Source organism: Salvelinus alpinus, chromosome 2 (assembly GCF_045679555.1).
Source record: "Salvelinus alpinus chromosome 2, SLU_Salpinus.1, whole genome shotgun sequence".
Classification (NCBI taxonomy): domain Eukaryota; kingdom Metazoa; phylum Chordata; class Actinopteri; order Salmoniformes; family Salmonidae; genus Salvelinus; species Salvelinus alpinus.
In genome coordinates, this window is record NC_092087.1 from 62,912,896 (window position 1) to 62,932,466 (window position 19,571).

A 19,571-nucleotide genomic window follows, 5' to 3' on the forward strand; every position below is an offset into this window, starting at 1 on the left:
CTATTAATGCGCGTAAAGTAAAGTGTCGGCCCTAACAAAAGAGCCAAGCGCGCGTCGGGGAGGGAGGGAGGGTGGGGGTTGCATTTTGGGGAGGCAGGGAGAGGCCGAGCCTCCCGTCCAATGGGCGGCGGAGGAGGCCTCCGCAACGGGCCAATCAGGGTGGTGCGTAGATGGTGTCCAATCAGCAGACGCCGCTGCCGGCTTTATAAACTTCACATAGTCATTTGGAGGCTATACTCTGACTGTGAAAGAAGGAAGCTAGCTAGCGCCATGGCCAGAACCAAGCAAACCGCTCGCAAATCCACCGGTGGCAAAGCACCCAGGAAGCAGCTCGCCACCAAGGCTGCGCGCAAGAGCGCCCCGGCCACCGGCGGCGTGAAGAAGCCTCACCGTTACAGGCCCGGCACCGTGGCTCTGCGAGAGATCCGTCGTTACCAGAAGTCCACTGAGCTGCTGATCCGCAAACTGCCCTTCCAGCGCCTGGTGAGAGAAATTGCCCAGGACTTCAAGACCGACCTGCGCTTCCAGAGTTCCGCCGTGATGGCCCTGCAGGAGGCTAGCGAGGCTTACCTGGTCGGCCTGTTCGAGGACACCAATCTGTGCGCCATCCACGCCAAGAGGGTGACCATCATGCCCAAGGACATCCAGCTGGCCCGTCGTATTCGCGGAGAGCGCGCTTAAACGATGACCTGATCACCAAAATCCCCCAAAGGCTCTTTTAAGAGCCACCTCCATATTTCCGTCAAAAAGGCACAATTGTTCCATTTCCCACCATGTATGTTGTCGACTTACAGACTGTGGTTCGATTCCCGGCTGTATCACAACCGGCCGTGATTGCAAATAAGCGTTGGTTCTTAACTGACGTACCTAGTTAAATAAAGGTGACGTATTGCACGTTTTCCCTTGCGTAATTGTAGCTTCGATATGATCTGCTAAAAGAGAGAGTGATGTGACCACATGTATGTATGCCTAGAGTAGAAGAGTCAAAAAGTTTGACAAAGGAGGGCAAAATACACTAGCAGTAATGAGTGAAAGTAATGACATGTGTCAAAAAATGGTCACTTTGTAGCTAGGAAAAACATAGCATGCCACCAGACTTTGATGAAAGCCCCGTACTGCAGTGCTGCTGAGAGACTCGTGCAGAGGGGAAAACTTTACCGTGGAGCACGGAGGCCATCTAGTGGTTAAACGCGGCTAGTGCCAACATCGTAGTGGTATTTGATCTTCAGGCCAGCGTTTCCCAAACTCGGTCCTCGGGTCCCCAAGTTGTACGCGTGGTGCTTTTTCGAATCCAATAGCTGTTGGAATGTAACATGCTAGATTGTGTCAATGACTTAGTTGAAAATCCCCATTCCATCATTTCTGTGCCATGTGACCGTTGAAAAAAAGGCAAAAACATGTGCACCCCATAATTCATGCGACTGACTAAGGTATTGACCCAAAAATGATATCTCTGACTAATCCTATTACATACCCATTGTTCCTCCTTTAGACGACATCGGAGATCCCTTAAGAGAAAAGCTATCGGGACAGCAGGAATCAAAAGATGTAATCATCAAGGGCTTGCAAAACAGCTGTTATGAAACAGGACACAAGCGGCTGCAATGATTAGTCCTATTGCACGTCAGTTGACCAATTCCATAATTGCAATCACCAGCTGCATAGACTTCATAAGGAATTGACTGCCTCAGAAGTGCATAGATTAGAAGTGGACTTCTGAAGTGAGATTTAGTCTTCATGTGTTCTTTGTTTCGAATGTATGTCAATGTTGAGTGCACCGATGTAGAGCATACTTGAATGAGTCTATTTGTTAGTTGGTTTTTGTGGTTGTTGGGCTGACACATCCTTTATTTTTATTTTTTATTTTATGTATTTTTACACAGTGTAGCTAAATCACCTACGCGCAAGAAGATCTGCTCAGCAATCGAAACAAATGATAAGACACAGTAAAGGCCCTAAATACAGGCTGCCGGTTAAATGCCGAAATCACACAGCTAAAGTGATGGGCCTATAAAGCAAACGGCGAATAGAAAGAACGCCGGTCAAAAGAGGTGGGAAAACGACATAACCCGTTGAATGCAAAGGCATCAATCCAAAGGGATAATCTACTATAGTCAGACGCGTGGCACAGGCAAAAAGTGGAGGCGAACCTTTAGCCAAATCAGGATAGCAGACAGGACATCTCTGCGCATGCGTTGCTGTATTCAGCACTCACGAGACAGATAATAGCGGAGCTCCGTGGTGCTGAAAAGGACATTTGCCAAGACCTATTTCCCGTTGGAGTGATTTGTGACATGCTATAGGCACAGTTCAGTACAGCCCTCATCCAACATTGGAGACAGAATCGTCCACGTTTTTTCCCACACACTTTCCCTGGTCACTGCAACAAAACCTTTCTCGGGGTGCATTGGTGTAAGATGTAGTCGTGGAGAAAAAGTTGTCCTATAGCCTATATGATATAATGGCAGCTGCCTACAGATAAAGAGTGCACTAGGCTAGAGAGAAAAGTAGCAATCCTTTTTTAATAAAGCAGTACTGACACTTGAGAAACATACATTCACATGAACGTTGTGTTCCATATCTGCAGGAGATAAAGTGAATATGATTTAAGAGCAGTCAAATGAAGTCACAGTGACGTACAGTTACTTGTTCACCAAAGCTATTCTGTGAGTCATCTCCAAATACACGCTTCACATTTCAAGACATGCTCTTCTAAAGTCATACTTTTCCACAATGCAATGCTCACGTGACCTAGGAGAACATGTTATATTTCATTTCTTCCAATCTACATTTGGAGGTACTCTACACGAACATGTGTTTGGAGTTTTGGAACCTCTGCCTATTTGATGATCTGTTGTAGTTAGTGTTTTTTTTTGGACCACATACTTGTGCAAATTGCATCAGGTTGAGGGATAAATGCTCTGTGTGCCATTGCGAGTAGCACTTCTGATCCAGCAGGTGGTGCCAAGATCCCTCCCTATGTGGCTTGAATGACGAGCAGACGTATGTATTCCTTCTAGGCTTGAATGAATTGAAGGGCAGTGTTGGCAACATGACTTCTAGTCAACGCCTCCGTATCTATATGGGTTGACCTATTCCTTTGAGCTCCTAAAGGAAGCATAGGGTGTCAACATTGCATCTCGACCTAAATCACGTCTTCATTCCTGTCTTGCAACGTGGTGAGGTGTGTGTTTGTGTTCCAAATCACTGGGCGCTTGATTAATGGAACACTGGTCACTTTCATCATGCGGTGCTAGTTTGCATGACTCGTGTCATATGGATATACAGTATTCTATTCTTAGGTATGTTAGTCTATGCCGCTCTGACATTGCTCGTCCATATATCGATGTATTGTAATTCCATTCCTTTTGTTCAATGTGGGTATATTGTTAGACATGACTGTGCTGTCGGAGATCGCAACACAAGCATTTCCCTACACCCGCAATAAGATCTGCTAAATATATTTTAATTACAATACATTGTATGTTGGTAGGAGTTTTAATCAGTGTGTCCCCCCCCCCCCCCCTTCCATTTCCCCTTTATGTCCCAGTCAGTTACGCTGCAGGCTATTTACTACCGATGTGACTGTGGTCCAAGTGAAACTCCTAGCCTATAGGGTGTGGTAACAGAACAGGCCCTGTGTGATTTGTTATTGTACTCTACAGGTGAAGTATCTGCAGTGTAGCCTATAGAGGAACACAGCTGTTGATAATAGGGGGAATGCAAGCAGTTGAAGGGAACAATTGACAGAGTCTAACCTGCTGTTGAACACAAGGCCCCGAGCACGTCCTCGGACAGAGTATCGTTCGCTCCCAGTCCTATGATGTTGCTCTGTGAAGGAGGTGAGCTTTTTTCACCATCCAATTCCTGGCAGCCTTCTCCCTGGTTGATTTGTGAATGTGAGTGAATGGAGAATGTTTGCCTTCGGTATCCAAGGTGTTTGAGAATGTTGAGGACCGGTGTTCCGAGGGCCTGACTGTGACATCATAAAGCGGAATGCAGTTAGTGTGCCGTTTGAGGGATTCCAATTCAGTCAGGCGCTGTCTTCCAGACAGTGCAGTTGCGCTTCAAGTGTGCTCTCTGTGTGATGACTTGTAAGTCGGTTGTGCGTACACGGAGTACAACTACGAGGGGAAGTGACATTTAGGGTAAGCCTAACCCTTTTTCTAACCTGAACCTATTTCTCCTAACCTGCTATGACAAAGTGACTTTGTGACACTAGCTGTATCCCACCTAGTCGAAAGCTTGTCAGTCCTTCTCCTAAAAGGCAATCTAAACTAAACCGAGGCCTGAGACAATTATGGCAACAATAAGTAGTAAGATGAAAGCTAGTGACATTTGAGGTGTGAATAAACTGCACCGATTGATCAATTGCCAGTACGTGTCCCTTTTCAAATGACCTGTTGAGATGAGCCCTCCTTCTGTGGCGGTCATTTGAAGTGGAATATATATATAGCCATAGTGCTATCTGGGCTAAAAATGATCCACTCATTCCATAATAAGACGCTTTGTTATTGGTTTGTGAACACAAGTACAATACAATATTTGCACATCCCTATCACCTCTGTATGAAATAGAAAACTATCCCTTCATTGTGTGTGTGTGTGTGTGTGTGTCTCTGAGGAATGTTTTACTGCTGTTTCACCTTACAGAGGTATCACCACCCTTCACATCGGCACCTCGTGTCCTCTTGGCTCCCTGACCGTCAGGCCGGATCCTGTGTAGGGAAGAAAAAAGAAGAACGATGTTATATTACACGGCCTTCAATAGCAACATGACTGACGAGGTGACATTAACGGCCCACATTGGCTTTATTATGGCATTCCATGTGTTTTTGTTTCCCCGTTTGGATTTGACGGTGTCTCAATTATGGCATGAAGGTTTGGTGTGTTAGTACTTGTTATTACGTGTGTGGAAGAGTCACCTTCGTTTGTCCTTTCTAACTGGGACCTCTATTCCACCTGTTTAGGCCTGTCTCTATTGGTGGGGAAACCGCAGTGGGTTGAATTCTACTAAATCAGTGTTTCCCAACTCCAGGGGTAGAGTAGCCTACCAGTAGGCATTTTTGTTGTAGCCCTGGAGAGGCACAGCTGATTCAACTACTGTGGAACATAGAGTACTAGTGGATGACCCAGTTGTCACTGTTTGGCCATGCTTTCATTTCTTCTCGGCAGAACCCCTATCGCTCCTCCCTCCCTCCTCCCCTTTGCAACAGAGGCCGGGCAAAAGCGCGCGCTTTCTGTGCCACTGCCTTCAATCAGGTCCTCCAACTGCAGATAATAAGAGCACCACGCACCGCGAAATACGTCATTATTCACTTGAACTCCACTAGCGAACAACACACGATGTCTGGAAGAGGCAAAGGCGGCAAGGGACTCGGAAAAGGAGGCGCCAAGCGTCACCGTAAGGTTCTGCGCGATAACATCCAGGGAATCACCAAGCCCGCTATCCGCCGTCTGGCTCGCCGTGGCGGCGTGAAGCGTATCTCCGGCCTGATCTACGAGGAGACCCGCGGTGTCCTTAAGGTGTTCCTGGAGAACGTGATCCGTGACGCCGTCACCTACACCGAGCACGCCAAGAGGAAGACCGTTACCGCCATGGACGTGGTCTACGCTCTGAAACGCCAGGGACGCACCCTGTACGGCTTCGGCGGTTAAACGCACTCTTTTCGGAACGTCTAAACATCCCGACTTGAAACCAAAGGCTCTTTTAAGAGCCACCCACATCCGCTTCAAAAGAGCCAATTCCATTGTCGTATGCAGATTGTAGAGTTATAAGAAACTATGAGCCGCTCTCGAGTGGACAGGGAGTGTCAATGACAGGACTCTTATGTTCAGTGCAGGCTCGGTGCAATTGTGACAGTGTAGAAACAGTTGTATTTTGAGGCACCCCCCCCCCCCCCCCCCCACATAAAGCCAGCATAATTCGGTGGCTGGGAAACCCCCCACTAAGTCGAAAAAGGGAGTGTGACTGTGGGCCATTGTAGGATATGCATTCCCCCCTCCCCCCTCTCTTTTTGGAAACACACATTTTGCCCACCGGTAAAAGAGCGTAGGCTATGGAATTGGGGGAGGTAGGGCGCACAGGTCTTTGTTAGGGAAGGCAGCCTCTGAGTGGAAGGCTCTTACGCGCGCTCGGCTCCACTGGGCAAATGAAAGCAGGGACCTATGAGAAAGCAGGGGCGTGTCCACGGCCGCTGAATTTGCTTAGCTTCCTCTTCATAAGAGGGGAAAGCGCAGTCCAGCCCATCATTCGACGCATCAGCATCATGCCAGAGCCAGCAAAGTCCGCGCCCAAGAAGGGCTCCAAGAAAGCCGTCACCAAGACCGCGGGGAAAGGCGGCAAGAAGCGCCGAAAGTCGAGGAAGGAGAGCTACGCCATTTACGTGTACAAAGTGCTGAAGCAGGTCCACCCCGACACCGGCATCTCCTCCAAGGCCATGGGAATCATGAACTCGTTCGTGAACGACATCTTCGAGCGTATCGCCGGAGAGTCCTCTCGCCTGGCCCACTACAACAAGCGTTCCACCATCACCTCCAGGGAGATCCAGACCGCAGTGCGCCTGCTGCTCCCCGGAGAGCTGGCCAAGCACGCGGTGTCCGAGGGCACCAAGGCCGTGACCAAATACACCAGCTCCAAGTAAACAGCCCAATTTGGAGTGCTGTACTAACCCAAAGGCTCTTTTAAGAGCCACCCACCCCTTCAGTGAAAAAAGCAAATCCATCACAAATGAATGTGTCTGGAGAACATGCCTAACAGAGTAGAGGGAAAGTTGTGATTGTGGAATAAGTCTATGCAATAAAAGAGGTTTTTTTTTTATGAATGAAAAGATGATGATTGTGCACATGCCAGTAGACAAAGGGAGTGGGATTCCACTAGTGCTCCAAGGACTAGAGTAGTGGAGGGGAGGGGAGGGGGGGGAGGCCACTGTACAAATATTGATCTATAAAGCCCTTGTTCCACTCACTCACATGCACTAGCTACACAGAGAGACACTCTACTCTCTAGCCCTATATCAGGCCCACACGGGGCGCCAGCCTCCATAGCGCCGGCCGCACAGCCAGGCAGACACCAAGACCCACAGACACAAAGACCGGCACCAGTCGAGTCACGCTGCGGAGTCAAGCATTGATACATTGATTAGTAGACAGACAGAGAGAGAGACTACCTATCGGCAAAAAAAGACACACACACACACACACTGTGTCCAAATAAGAGGCTCCAAATCCAACAAAAGCACTAATACAACATCACACACACACAGGGCAAGTAAGCAGTGTATATTGTGTGCGTCCTGGACACATGACGAATTCAAGTTGAAAGTTGGAGTACAACACTAGTCTCCGCCAGGCCTCACAAGTGCATGTGTTTTAAGGTCCCCAAAAGAGCTCTCCTTTAAAACACCCAGGGCCACATCAGGGGACGCCAAAGCATCTGATTCCCTTGCCAGACATCTCGGCTCAGTACACAATCAATGGTGCTCGCAATCGGATGCACTTTTAGGCCATTTAGGAGACAAATAGCACAGGAAAAGCAGTGCGCACAGCTCCAGCCGACAGTCGAACGGTGAGGTTTTGAGCGAGTCGCAACAAAATGCACGGGCCTTCTGCAGCCCACATGACTTTATTCTGAACGGAGACAAGTCTGCTCGCTGGGCCGTTCGCTTTTGGGCCAAAAACACGGCTCCGTCGGTGACTTTTGGACCGATATTGGCGACCAGAAAACACAAGTGAAAGAGAATTTGGCCAGCCCGGAGAAGTCGAGCTGGGTGGCTTGAGTCTACATGGTTCTCATGTCGCGTTTAAGGCCAGCCCCCTGCACGGTGTGGAGCTTCAATAGCGCAGAGCAGCGTCTACAGCAAAGTACTCCTCCTCACAGACTACCGTAGTGTTCAGTAAGTGTGTGTGTTTACCGGACCATGGCAGAAGTCGCACCAGCACCCGCCGCCGCCGCGCCGGCCAAGGCACCCAAGAAGAAGGCAGCGGCCAAGGCCAAGAAAGCGGGACCCAGCGTAGGCGAGCTCATCGTCAAGGCGGTGTCCGCCTCCAAGGAGAGGAGCGGCGTGTCCCTGGCCGCGCTCAAGAAGAGTCTGGCGGCAGGCGGCTACGACGTGGAGAAGAACAACTCCCGCGTCAAGATCGCCGTCAAGAGCCTCGTCACCAAGGGCACCCTGGTCCAGACCAAGGGCACCGGTGCCTCCGGCTCCTTCAAGCTCAACAACAAAGCCGTCGAGGCGAAGAAGCCCGCCAAGAAAGCCGCGGCCCCCAAAGCAAAGAAGGTGGCCGCCAAGAAGCCCGCCGCGGCGAAGAAGCCCAAGAAGGTAGCAGCCAAGAAGGCAGTCGCCGCAAAGAAGTCCCCCAAGAAGGCCAAGAAGCCCGCTACACCCAAAAAGGTCGCCAAGAGCCCAAAGAAGGTGAAGAAGCCCGCCGCGGTGGCCAAGAAGGCGGCCAAGAGCCCCAAGAAGGCTACCAAGGCAGCCAAGCCCAAAGCAGCCAAGCCCAAGGCAGCCAAGGCCAAGAAGGCAGCCCCCAAGAAGAAGTAAACCTATTCCAAACGGTGTTCGACTCGACACATGTTGTTACCACAAAAGGCTCTTTTAAGAGCCACCCACCTCTTTCCATAAAAGCGCATGTCATTCCATGTTCTACCTGTCGTGCAAAAAAAATGAAATGATGACAAGCACACCAGGCTACTTTTACGCGCCACATTTTCCCACTCTGGGTGTGTGCTGCCCGGAGAGAGAGATAGGGAGAGGCATATAATAACAATCATAATAATGGAGTGGCAAAATGGCGTACAATTGTCACTCAAGAGTGCAGCAGCAGCAATTGTGGTGAAGTGTTAGAATTGCCATTAATATTTCCAATTGGAGAGGAGGCAGGCTGCTGTGATGTGTTAATCATCATCCGAACCATGTTAATACTATAGCGTATGTGTTTCCCATTTGGATGATTTGATTTGTCACATATTTGGAGCCTTCTCACTCAGCTGCCTGCGTGTGGGTGGGTGAGGGCGGGCTTAGGGCTGACAGTCTGTCTGTCCCTCACTCCAATTGGATAAGGCCACACCGGCCCGGTGGCCAATCGGTGCCTCTTGTGGCGAGGTATAAGTAAGGCTCTCGAGGTGTCAGCGGCTCATTCAACTTTCTGTGACATACTGAAGCTAGCAAAATGAGCGGAAGAGGCAAAACCGGAGGCAAGGCCAGGGCGAAGGCAAAGACACGTTCATCCCGTGCAGGACTCCAGTTCCCCGTGGGCCGTGTGCACAGGCTGCTGCGCAAAGGCAACTACGCCGAGCGTGTGGGCGCTGGCGCACCAGTGTACCTGGCCGCAGTGCTCGAGTACCTGACTGCTGAGATCCTGGAGTTGGCCGGCAACGCTGCCCGTGACAACAAGAAGACTCGTATCATCCCCCGTCACCTGCAGCTGGCCGTCCGTAACGACGAGGAGCTGAACAAACTGCTTGGCGGCGTGACCATCGCTCAGGGTGGTGTGCTGCCCAACATCCAGGCAGTGCTGCTCCCCAAGAAGACTGAGAAGGCCGTCAAAGCCAAGTAAAATCGCTACTGCGGCTGCAACTTGACTACTCAACCCCCAAAAGGCTCTTTTAAGAGCCAACCACCTAGCTCATCAAAAGCGCAAAGTGTCCTTTGTATGCCACTTACAGGGCACCGTATCAAGTGGCCGCCCACATGAGGCGTTGAATGAACAATAACACCTACTAGGCCTCGTTAGCCATAGCATTGCACTCTGGAGTTGGGCCGGTGGGCCGCTATTAATGCGCGTAAAGTAAAGTGTCGGCCCTAACAAAAGAGCCAAGCGCGCGTCGGGGAGGGAGGGAGGGTGGGGGTTGCATTTTGGGGAGGCAGGGAGAGGCCGAGCCTCCCGTCCAATGGGCGGCGGAGGAGGCCTCCGCAACGGGCCAATCAGGGTGGTGCGTAGATGGTGTCCAATCAGCAGACGCCGCTGCCGGCTTTATAAACTTCACATAGTCATTTGGAGGCTATACTCTGACTGTGAAAGAAGGAAGCTAGCTAGCGCCATGGCCAGAACCAAGCAAACCGCTCGCAAATCCACCGGTGGCAAAGCACCCAGGAAGCAGCTCGCCACCAAGGCTGCGCGCAAGAGCGCCCCGGCCACCGGCGGCGTGAAGAAGCCTCACCGTTACAGGCCCGGCACCGTGGCTCTGCGAGAGATCCGTCGTTACCAGAAGTCCACTGAGCTGCTGATCCGCAAACTGCCCTTCCAGCGCCTGGTGAGAGAAATTGCCCAGGACTTCAAGACCGACCTGCGCTTCCAGAGTTCCGCCGTGATGGCCCTGCAGGAGGCTAGCGAGGCTTACCTGGTCGGCCTGTTCGAGGACACCAATCTGTGCGCCATCCACGCCAAGAGGGTGACCATCATGCCCAAGGACATCCAGCTGGCCCGTCGTATTCGCGGAGAGCGCGCTTAAACGATGACCTGATCACCAAAATCCCCCAAAGGCTCTTTTAAGAGCCACCTCCATATTTCCGTCAAAAAGGCACAATTGTTCCATTTCCCACCATGTATGTTGTCGACTTACAGACTGTGGTTCGATTCCCGGCTGTATCACAACCGGCCGTGATTGCAAATAAGCGTTGGTTCTTAACTGACGTACCTAGTTAAATAAAGGTGACGTATTGCACGTTTTCCCTTGCGTAATTGTAGCTTCGATATGATCTGCTAAAAGAGAGAGTGATGTGACCACATGTATGTATGCCTAGAGTAGAAGAGTCAAAAAGTTTGACAAAGGAGGGCAAAATACACTAGCAGTAATGAGTGAAAGTAATGACATGTGTCAAAAAATGGTCACTTTGTAGCTAGGAAAAACATAGCATGCCACCAGACTTTGATGAAAGCCCCGTACTGCAGTGCTGCTGAGAGACTCGTGCAGAGGGGAAAACTTTACCGTGGAGCACGGAGGCCATCTAGTGGTTAAACGCGGCTAGTGCCAACATCGTAGTGGTATTTGATCTTCAGGCCAGCGTTTCCCAAACTCGGTCCTCGGGTCCCCAAGTTGTACGCGTGGTGCTTTTTCGAATCCAATAGCTGTTGGAATGTAACATGCTAGATTGTGTCAATGACTTAGTTGAAAATCCCCATTCCATCATTTCTGTGCCATGTGACCGTTGAAAAAAAGGCAAAAACATGTGCACCCCATAATTCATGCGACTGACTAAGGTATTGACCCAAAAATGATATCTCTGACTAATCCTATTACATACCCATTGTTCCTCCTTTAGACGACATCGGAGATCCCTTAAGAGAAAAGCTATCGGGACAGCAGGAATCAAAAGATGTAATCATCAAGGGCTTGCAAAACAGCTGTTATGAAACAGGACACAAGCGGCTGCAATGATTAGTCCTATTGCACGTCAGTTGACCAATTCCATAATTGCAATCACCAGCTGCATAGACTTCATAAGGAATTGACTGCCTCAGAAGTGCATAGATTAGAAGTGGACTTCTGAAGTGAGATTTAGTCTTCATGTGTTCTTTGTTTCGAATGTATGTCAATGTTGAGTGCACCGATGTAGAGCATACTTGAATGAGTCTATTTGTTAGTTGGTTTTTGTGGTTGTTGGGCTGACACATCCTTTATTTTTATTTTTTATTTTATGTATTTTTACACAGTGTAGCTAAATCACCTACGCGCAAGAAGATCTGCTCAGCAATCGAAACAAATGATAAGACACAGTAAAGGCCCTAAATACAGGCTGCCGGTTAAATGCCGAAATCACACAGCTAAAGTGATGGGCCTATAAAGCAAACGGCGAATAGAAAGAACGCCGGTCAAAAGAGGTGGGAAAACGACATAACCCGTTGAATGCAAAGGCATCAATCCAAAGGGATAATCTACTATAGTCAGACGCGTGGCACAGGCAAAAAGTGGAGGCGAACCTTTAGCCAAATCAGGATAGCAGACAGGACATCTCTGCGCATGCGTTGCTGTATTCAGCACTCACGAGACAGATAATAGCGGAGCTCCGTGGTGCTGAAAAGGACATTTGCCAAGACCTATTTCCCGTTGGAGTGATTTGTGACATGCTATAGGCACAGTTCAGTACAGCCCTCATCCAACATTGGAGACAGAATCGTCCACGTTTTTTCCCACACACTTTCCCTGGTCACTGCAACAAAACCTTTCTCGGGGTGCATTGGTGTAAGATGTAGTCGTGGAGAAAAAGTTGTCCTATAGCCTATATGATATAATGGCAGCTGCCTACAGATAAAGAGTGCACTAGGCTAGAGAGAAAAGTAGCAATCCTTTTTTAATAAAGCAGTACTGACACTTGAGAAACATACATTCACATGAACGTTGTGTTCCATATCTGCAGGAGATAAAGTGAATATGATTTAAGAGCAGTCAAATGAAGTCACAGTGACGTACAGTTACTTGTTCACCAAAGCTATTCTGTGAGTCATCTCCAAATACACGCTTCACATTTCAAGACATGCTCTTCTAAAGTCATACTTTTCCACAATGCAATGCTCACGTGACCTAGGAGAACATGTTATATTTCATTTCTTCCAATCTACATTTGGAGGTACTCTACACGAACATGTGTTTGGAGTTTTGGAACCTCTGCCTATTTGATGATCTGTTGTAGTTAGTGTTTTTTTTTGGACCACATACTTGTGCAAATTGCATCAGGTTGAGGGATAAATGCTCTGTGTGCCATTGCGAGTAGCACTTCTGATCCAGCAGGTGGTGCCAAGATCCCTCCCTATGTGGCTTGAATGACGAGCAGACGTATGTATTCCTTCTAGGCTTGAATGAATTGAAGGGCAGTGTTGGCAACATGACTTCTAGTCAACGCCTCCGTATCTATATGGGTTGACCTATTCCTTTGAGCTCCTAAAGGAAGCATAGGGTGTCAACATTGCATCTCGACCTAAATCACGTCTTCATTCCTGTCTTGCAACGTGGTGAGGTGTGTGTTTGTGTTCCAAATCACTGGGCGCTTGATTAATGGAACACTGGTCACTTTCATCATGCGGTGCTAGTTTGCATGACTCGTGTCATATGGATATACAGTATTCTATTCTTAGGTATGTTAGTCTATGCCGCTCTGACATTGCTCGTCCATATATCGATGTATTGTAATTCCATTCCTTTTGTTCAATGTGGGTATATTGTTAGACATGACTGTGCTGTCGGAGATCGCAACACAAGCATTTCCCTACACCCGCAATAAGATCTGCTAAATATATTTTAATTACAATACATTGTATGTTGGTAGGAGTTTTAATCAGTGTGTCCCCCCCCCCCCCCCCTTCCATTTCCCCTTTATGTCCCAGTCAGTTACGCTGCAGGCTATTTACTACCGATGTGACTGTGGTCCAAGTGAAACTCCTAGCCTATAGGGTGTGGTAACAGAACAGGCCCTGTGTGATTTGTTATTGTACTCTACAGGTGAAGTATCTGCAGTGTAGCCTATAGAGGAACACAGCTGTTGATAATAGGGGGAATGCAAGCAGTTGAAGGGAACAATTGACAGAGTCTAACCTGCTGTTGAACACAAGGCCCCGAGCACGTCCTCGGACAGAGTATCGTTCGCTCCCAGTCCTATGATGTTGCTCTGTGAAGGAGGTGAGCTTTTTTCACCATCCAATTCCTGGCAGCCTTCTCCCTGGTTGATTTGTGAATGTGAGTGAATGGAGAATGTTTGCCTTCGGTATCCAAGGTGTTTGAGAATGTTGAGGACCGGTGTTCCGAGGGCCTGACTGTGACATCATAAAGCGGAATGCAGTTAGTGTGCCGTTTGAGGGATTCCAATTCAGTCAGGCGCTGTCTTCCAGACAGTGCAGTTGCGCTTCAAGTGTGCTCTCTGTGTGATGACTTGTAAGTCGGTTGTGCGTACACGGAGTACAACTACGAGGGGAAGTGACATTTAGGGTAAGCCTAACCCTTTTTCTAACCTGAACCTATTTCTCCTAACCTGCTATGACAAAGTGACTTTGTGACACTAGCTGTATCCCACCTAGTCGAAAGCTTGTCAGTCCTTCTCCTAAAAGGCAATCTAAACTAAACCGAGGCCTGAGACAATTATGGCAACAATAAGTAGTAAGATGAAAGCTAGTGACATTTGAGGTGTGAATAAACTGCACCGATTGATCAATTGCCAGTACGTGTCCCTTTTCAAATGACCTGTTGAGATGAGCCCTCCTTCTGTGGCGGTCATTTGAAGTGGAATATATATATAGCCATAGTGCTATCTGGGCTAAAAATGATCCACTCATTCCATAATAAGACGCTTTGTTATTGGTTTGTGAACACAAGTACAATACAATATTTGCACATCCCTATCACCTCTGTATGAAATAGAAAACTATCCCTTCATTGTGTGTGTGTGTGTGTGTGTCTCTGAGGAATGTTTTACTGCTGTTTCACCTTACAGAGGTATCACCACCCTTCACATCGGCACCTCGTGTCCTCTTGGCTCCCTGACCGTCAGGCCGGATCCTGTGTAGGGAAGAAAAAAGAAGAACGATGTTATATTACACGGCCTTCAATAGCAACATGACTGACGAGGTGACATTAACGGCCCACATTGGCTTTATTATGGCATTCCATGTGTTTTTGTTTCCCCGTTTGGATTTGACGGTGTCTCAATTATGGCATGAAGGTTTGGTGTGTTAGTACTTGTTATTACGTGTGTGGAAGAGTCACCTTCGTTTGTCCTTTCTAACTGGGACCTCTATTCCACCTGTTTAGGCCTGTCTCTATTGGTGGGGAAACCGCAGTGGGTTGAATTCTACTAAATCAGTGTTTCCCAACTCCAGGGGTAGAGTAGCCTACCAGTAGGCATTTTTGTTGTAGCCCTGGAGAGGCACAGCTGATTCAACTACTGTGGAACATAGAGTACTAGTGGATGACCCAGTTGTCACTGTTTGGCCATGCTTTCATTTCTTCTCGGCAGAACCCCTATCGCTCCTCCCTCCCTCCTCCCCTTTGCAACAGAGGCCGGGCAAAAGCGCGCGCTTTCTGTGCCACTGCCTTCAATCAGGTCCTCCAACTGCAGATAATAAGAGCACCACGCACCGCGAAATACGTCATTATTCACTTGAACTCCACTAGCGAACAACACACGATGTCTGGAAGAGGCAAAGGCGGCAAGGGACTCGGAAAAGGAGGCGCCAAGCGTCACCGTAAGGTTCTGCGCGATAACATCCAGGGAATCACCAAGCCCGCTATCCGCCGTCTGGCTCGCCGTGGCGGCGTGAAGCGTATCTCCGGCCTGATCTACGAGGAGACCCGCGGTGTCCTTAAGGTGTTCCTGGAGAACGTGATCCGTGACGCCGTCACCTACACCGAGCACGCCAAGAGGAAGACCGTTACCGCCATGGACGTGGTCTACGCTCTGAAACGCCAGGGACGCACCCTGTACGGCTTCGGCGGTTAAACGCACTCTTTTCGGAACGTCTAAACATCCCGACTTGAAACCAAAGGCTCTTTTAAGAGCCACCCACATCCGCTTCAAAAGAGCCAATTCCATTGTCGTATGCAGATTGTAGAGTTATAAGAAACTATGAGCCGCTCTCGAGTGGACAGGGAGTGTCAATGACAGGACTCTTATGTTCAGTGCAGGCTCGGTGCAATTGTGACAGTGTAGAAACAGTTGTATTTTGAGGCACCCCCCCCCCCCCCCCCCACATAAAGCCAGCATAATTCGGTGGCTGGGAAACCCCCCACTAAGTCGAAAAAGGGAGTGTGACTGTGGGCCATTGTAGGATATGCATTCCCCCCTCCCCCCTCTCTTTTTGGAAACACACATTTTGCCCACCGGTAAAAGAGCGTAGGCTATGGAATTGGGGGAGGTAGGGCGCACAGGTCTTTGTTAGGGAAGGCAGCCTCTGAGTGGAAGGCTCTTACGCGCGCTCGGCTCCACTGGGCAAATGAAAGCAGGGACCTATGAGAAAGCAGGGGCGTGTCCACGGCCGCTGAATTTGCTTAGCTTCCTCTTCATAAGAGGGGAAAGCGCAGTCCAGCCCATCATTCGACGCATCAGCATCATGCCAGAGCCAGCAAAGTCCGCGCCCAAGAAGGGCTCCAAGAAAGCCGTCACCAAGACCGCGGGGAAAGGCGGCAAGAAGCGCCGAAAGTCGAGGAAGGAGAGCTACGCCATTTACGTGTACAAAGTGCTGAAGCAGGTCCACCCCGACACCGGCATCTCCTCCAAGGCCATGGGAATCATGAACTCGTTCGTGAACGACATCTTCGAGCGTATCGCCGGAGAGTCCTCTCGCCTGGCCCACTACAACAAGCGTTCCACCATCACCTCCAGGGAGATCCAGACCGCAGTGCGCCTGCTGCTCCCCGGAGAGCTGGCCAAGCACGCGGTGTCCGAGGGCACCAAGGCCGTGACCAAATACACCAGCTCCAAGTAAACAGCCCAATTTGGAGTGCTGTACTAACCCAAAGGCTCTTTTAAGAGCCACCCACCCCTTCAGTGAAAAAAGCAAATCCATCACAAATGAATGTGTCTGGAGAACATGCCTAACAGAGTAGAGGGAAAGTTGTGATTGTGGAATAAGTCTATGCAATAAAAGAGGTTTTTTTTTTATGAATGAAAAGATGATGATTGTGCACATGCCAGTAGACAAAGGGAGTGGGATTCCACTAGTGCTCCAAGGACTAGAGTAGTGGAGGGGAGGGGAGGGGGGGGAGGCCACTGTACAAATATTGATCTATAAAGCCCTTGTTCCACTCACTCACATGCACTAGCTACACAGAGAGACACTCTACTCTCTAGCCCTATATCAGGCCCACACGGGGCGCCAGCCTCCATAGCGCCGGCCGCACAGCCAGGCAGACACCAAGACCCACAGACACAAAGACCGGCACCAGTCGAGTCACGCTGCGGAGTCAAGCATTGATACATTGATTAGTAGACAGACAGAGAGAGAGACTACCTATCGGCAAAAAAAGACACACACACACACACACTGTGTCCAAATAAGAGGCTCCAAATCCAACAAAAGCACTAATACAACATCACACACACACAGGGCAAGTAAGCAGTGTATATTGTGTGCGTCCTGGACACATGACGAATTCAAGTTGAAAGTTGGAGTACAACACTAGTCTCCGCCAGGCCTCACAAGTGCATGTGTTTTAAGGTCCCCAAAAGAGCTCTCCTTTAAAACACCCAGGGCCACATCAGGGGACGCCAAAGCATCTGATTCCCTTGCCAGACATCTCGGCTCAGTACACAATCAATGGTGCTCGCAATCGGATGCACTTTTAGGCCATTTAGGAGACAAATAGCACAGGAAAAGCAGTGCGCACAGCTCCAGCCGACAGTCGAACGGTGAGGTTTTGAGCGAGTCGCAACAAAATGCACGGGCCTTCTGCAGCCCACATGACTTTATTCTGAACGGAGACAAGTCTGCTCGCTGGGCCGTTCGCTTTTGGGCCAAAAACACGGCTCCGTCGGTGACTTTTGGACCGATATTGGCGACCAGAAAACACAAGTGAAAGAGAATTTGGCCAGCCCGGAGAAGTCGAGCTGGGTGGCTTGAGTCTACATGGTTCTCATGTCGCGTTTAAGGCCAGCCCCCTGCACGGTGTGGAGCTTCAATAGCGCAGAGCAGCGTCTACAGCAAAGTACTCCTCCTCACAGACTACCGTAGTGTTCAGTAAGTGTGTGTGTTTACCGGACCATGGCAGAAGTCGCACCAGCACCCGCCGCCGCCGCGCCGGCCAAGGCACCCAAGAAGAAGGCAGCGGCCAAGGCCAAGAAAGCGGGACCCAGCGTAGGCGAGCTCATCGTCAAGGCGGTGTCCGCCTCCAAGGAGAGGAGCGGCGTGTCCCTGGCCGCGCTCAAGAAGAGTCTGGCGGCAGGCGGCTACGACGTGGAGAAGAACAACTCCCGCGTCAAGATCGCCGTCAAGAGCCTCGTCACCAAGGGCACCCTGGTCCAGACCAAGGGCACCGGTGCCTCCGGCTCCTTCAAGCTCAACAACAAAGCCGTCGAGGCGAAGAAGCCCGCCAAGAAAGCCGCGGCCCCCAAAGCAAAGAAGGTGGCCGCCAAGAAGCCCGCCGCGGCGAAGAAGCCCAAGAAGGTAGCAGCCAAGAAGGCAGTCGCCGCAAAGAAGTCCCCCAAGAAGGCCAAGAAGCCCGCTACACCCAAAAAGGTCGCCAAGAGCCCAAAGAAGGTGAAGAAGCCCGCCGCGGTGGCCAAGAAGGCGGCCAAGAGCCCCAAGAAGGCTACCAAGGCAGCCAAGCCCAAAGCAGCCAAGCCCAAGGCAGCCAAGGCCAAGAAGGCAGCCCCCAAGAAGAAGTAAACCTATTCCAAACGGTGTTCGACTCGACACATGTTGTTACCACAAAAGGCTCTTTTAAGAGCCACCCACCTCTTTCCATAAAAGCGCATGTCATTCCATGTTCTACCTGTCGTGCAAAAAAAATGAAATGATGACAAGCACACCAGGCTACTTTTACGCGCCACATTTTCCCACTCTGGGTGTGTGCTGCCCGGAGAGAGAGATAGGGAGAGGCATATAATAACAATCATAATAATGGAGTGGCAAAATGGCGTACAATTGTCACTCAAGAGTGCAGCAGCAGCAATTGTGGTGAAGTGTTAGAATTGCCATTAATATTTCCAATTGGAGAGGAGGCAGGCTGCTGTGATGTGTTAATCATCATCCGAACCATGTTAATACTATAGCGTATGTGTTTCCCATTTGGATGATTTGATTTGTCACATATTTGGAGCCTTCTCACTCAGCTGCCTGCGTGTGGGTGGGTGAGGGCGGGCTTAGGGCTGACAGTCTGTCTGTCCCTCACTCCAATTGGATAAGGCCACACCGGCCCGGTGGCCAATCGGTGCCTCTTGTGGCGAGGTATAAGTAAGGCTCTCGAGGTGTCAGCGGCTCATTCAACTTTCTGTGACATACTGAAGCTAGCAAAATGAGCGGAAGAGGCAAAACCGGAGGCAAGGCCAGGGCGAAGGCAAAGACACGTTCATCCCGTGCAGGACTCCAGTTCCCCGTGGGCCGTGTGCACAGGCTGCTGCGCAAAGGCAACTACGCCGAGCGTGTGGGCGCTGGCGCACCAGTGTACCTGGCCGCAGTGCTCGAGTACCTGACTGCTGAGATCCTGGAGTTGGCCGGCAACGCTGCCCGTGACAACAAGAAGACTCGTATCATCCCCCGTCACCTGCAGCTGGCCGTCCGTAACGACGAGGAGCTGAACAAACTGCTTGGCGGCGTGACCATCGCTCAGGGTGGTGTGCTGCCCAACATCCAGGCAGTGCTGCTCCCCAAGAAGACTGAGAAGGCCGTCAAAGCCAAGTAAAATCGCTACTGCGGCTGCAACTTGACTACTCAACCCCCAAAAGGCTCTTTTAAGAGCCAACCACCTAGCTCATCAAAAGCGCAAAGTGTCCTTTGTATGCCACTTACAGGGCACCGTATCAAGTGGCCGCCCACATGAGGCGTTGAATGAACAATAACACCTACTAGGCCTCGTTAGCCATAGCATTGCACTCTGGAGTTGGGCCGGTGGGCCGCTATTAATGCGCGTAAAGTAAAGTGTCGGCC

General features: G+C 50.0%; 9 protein-coding genes across 9 annotated transcripts; all 9 read left to right on the top strand.

Annotated features, from left to right (window-relative positions):
- The first annotated feature begins 179 nt into the window (after positions 1-179).
- On the top strand, positions 180-729 carry LOC139543502 (histone H3). Its single transcript, XM_071349621.1, has one exon. It carries the CDS (start codon positions 271-273, stop codon positions 679-681), a length of 411 nt encoding a protein of 136 aa, XP_071205722.1. The 5' UTR covers positions 180-270; the 3' UTR covers positions 682-729.
- Positions 730-4,629: 3,900 nt separating this feature from the next.
- LOC139543509 (histone H4-like) lies at positions 4,630-5,720 on the top strand. The gene has a single exon (XM_071349648.1). It carries the CDS (start codon positions 5,127-5,129, stop codon positions 5,655-5,657), a length of 531 nt encoding a protein of 176 aa, XP_071205749.1. The 5' UTR covers positions 4,630-5,126; the 3' UTR covers positions 5,658-5,720.
- A 416-nt stretch (positions 5,721-6,136) lies between these two features.
- On the top strand, positions 6,137-6,694 carry LOC139543517 (histone H2B-like). The gene has a single exon (XM_071349662.1). The coding sequence runs from the start codon at positions 6,152-6,154 to the stop codon at positions 6,641-6,643; it is 492 nt and encodes a 163-aa protein (XP_071205763.1). The 5' UTR covers positions 6,137-6,151; the 3' UTR covers positions 6,644-6,694.
- Positions 6,695-7,210: 516 nt separating this feature from the next.
- Positions 7,211-8,638, top strand: LOC139543521 (histone H1-like). Its single transcript, XM_071349675.1, has one exon. It carries the CDS (start codon positions 7,919-7,921, stop codon positions 8,540-8,542), a length of 624 nt encoding a protein of 207 aa, XP_071205776.1. The 5' UTR covers positions 7,211-7,918; the 3' UTR covers positions 8,543-8,638.
- Positions 8,639-8,724: 86 nt separating this feature from the next.
- LOC139541112 (histone H2AX-like) lies at positions 8,725-19,385 on the top strand. Its single transcript, XM_071345364.1, has 2 exons — positions 8,725-9,553; positions 18,924-19,385. Exons 1-2 carry the CDS (start codon positions 9,171-9,173, stop codon positions 19,324-19,326), a joined length of 786 nt encoding a protein of 261 aa, XP_071201465.1. The 5' UTR covers positions 8,725-9,170; the 3' UTR covers positions 19,327-19,385.
- On the top strand, positions 9,951-10,500 carry LOC139543541 (histone H3). The gene has a single exon (XM_071349721.1). It carries the CDS (start codon positions 10,042-10,044, stop codon positions 10,450-10,452), a length of 411 nt encoding a protein of 136 aa, XP_071205822.1. The 5' UTR covers positions 9,951-10,041; the 3' UTR covers positions 10,453-10,500.
- LOC139543531 (histone H4-like) lies at positions 14,439-15,490 on the top strand. The gene has a single exon (XM_071349700.1). The coding sequence runs from the start codon at positions 14,897-14,899 to the stop codon at positions 15,425-15,427; it is 531 nt and encodes a 176-aa protein (XP_071205801.1). The 5' UTR covers positions 14,439-14,896; the 3' UTR covers positions 15,428-15,490.
- On the top strand, positions 15,906-16,463 carry LOC139543537 (histone H2B-like). The gene has a single exon (XM_071349708.1). It carries the CDS (start codon positions 15,921-15,923, stop codon positions 16,410-16,412), a length of 492 nt encoding a protein of 163 aa, XP_071205809.1. The 5' UTR covers positions 15,906-15,920; the 3' UTR covers positions 16,413-16,463.
- On the top strand, positions 16,980-18,407 carry LOC139543527 (histone H1-like). Its single transcript, XM_071349685.1, has one exon. The coding sequence runs from the start codon at positions 17,688-17,690 to the stop codon at positions 18,309-18,311; it is 624 nt and encodes a 207-aa protein (XP_071205786.1). The 5' UTR covers positions 16,980-17,687; the 3' UTR covers positions 18,312-18,407.
- Positions 19,386-19,571: the final 186 nt, after the last annotated feature.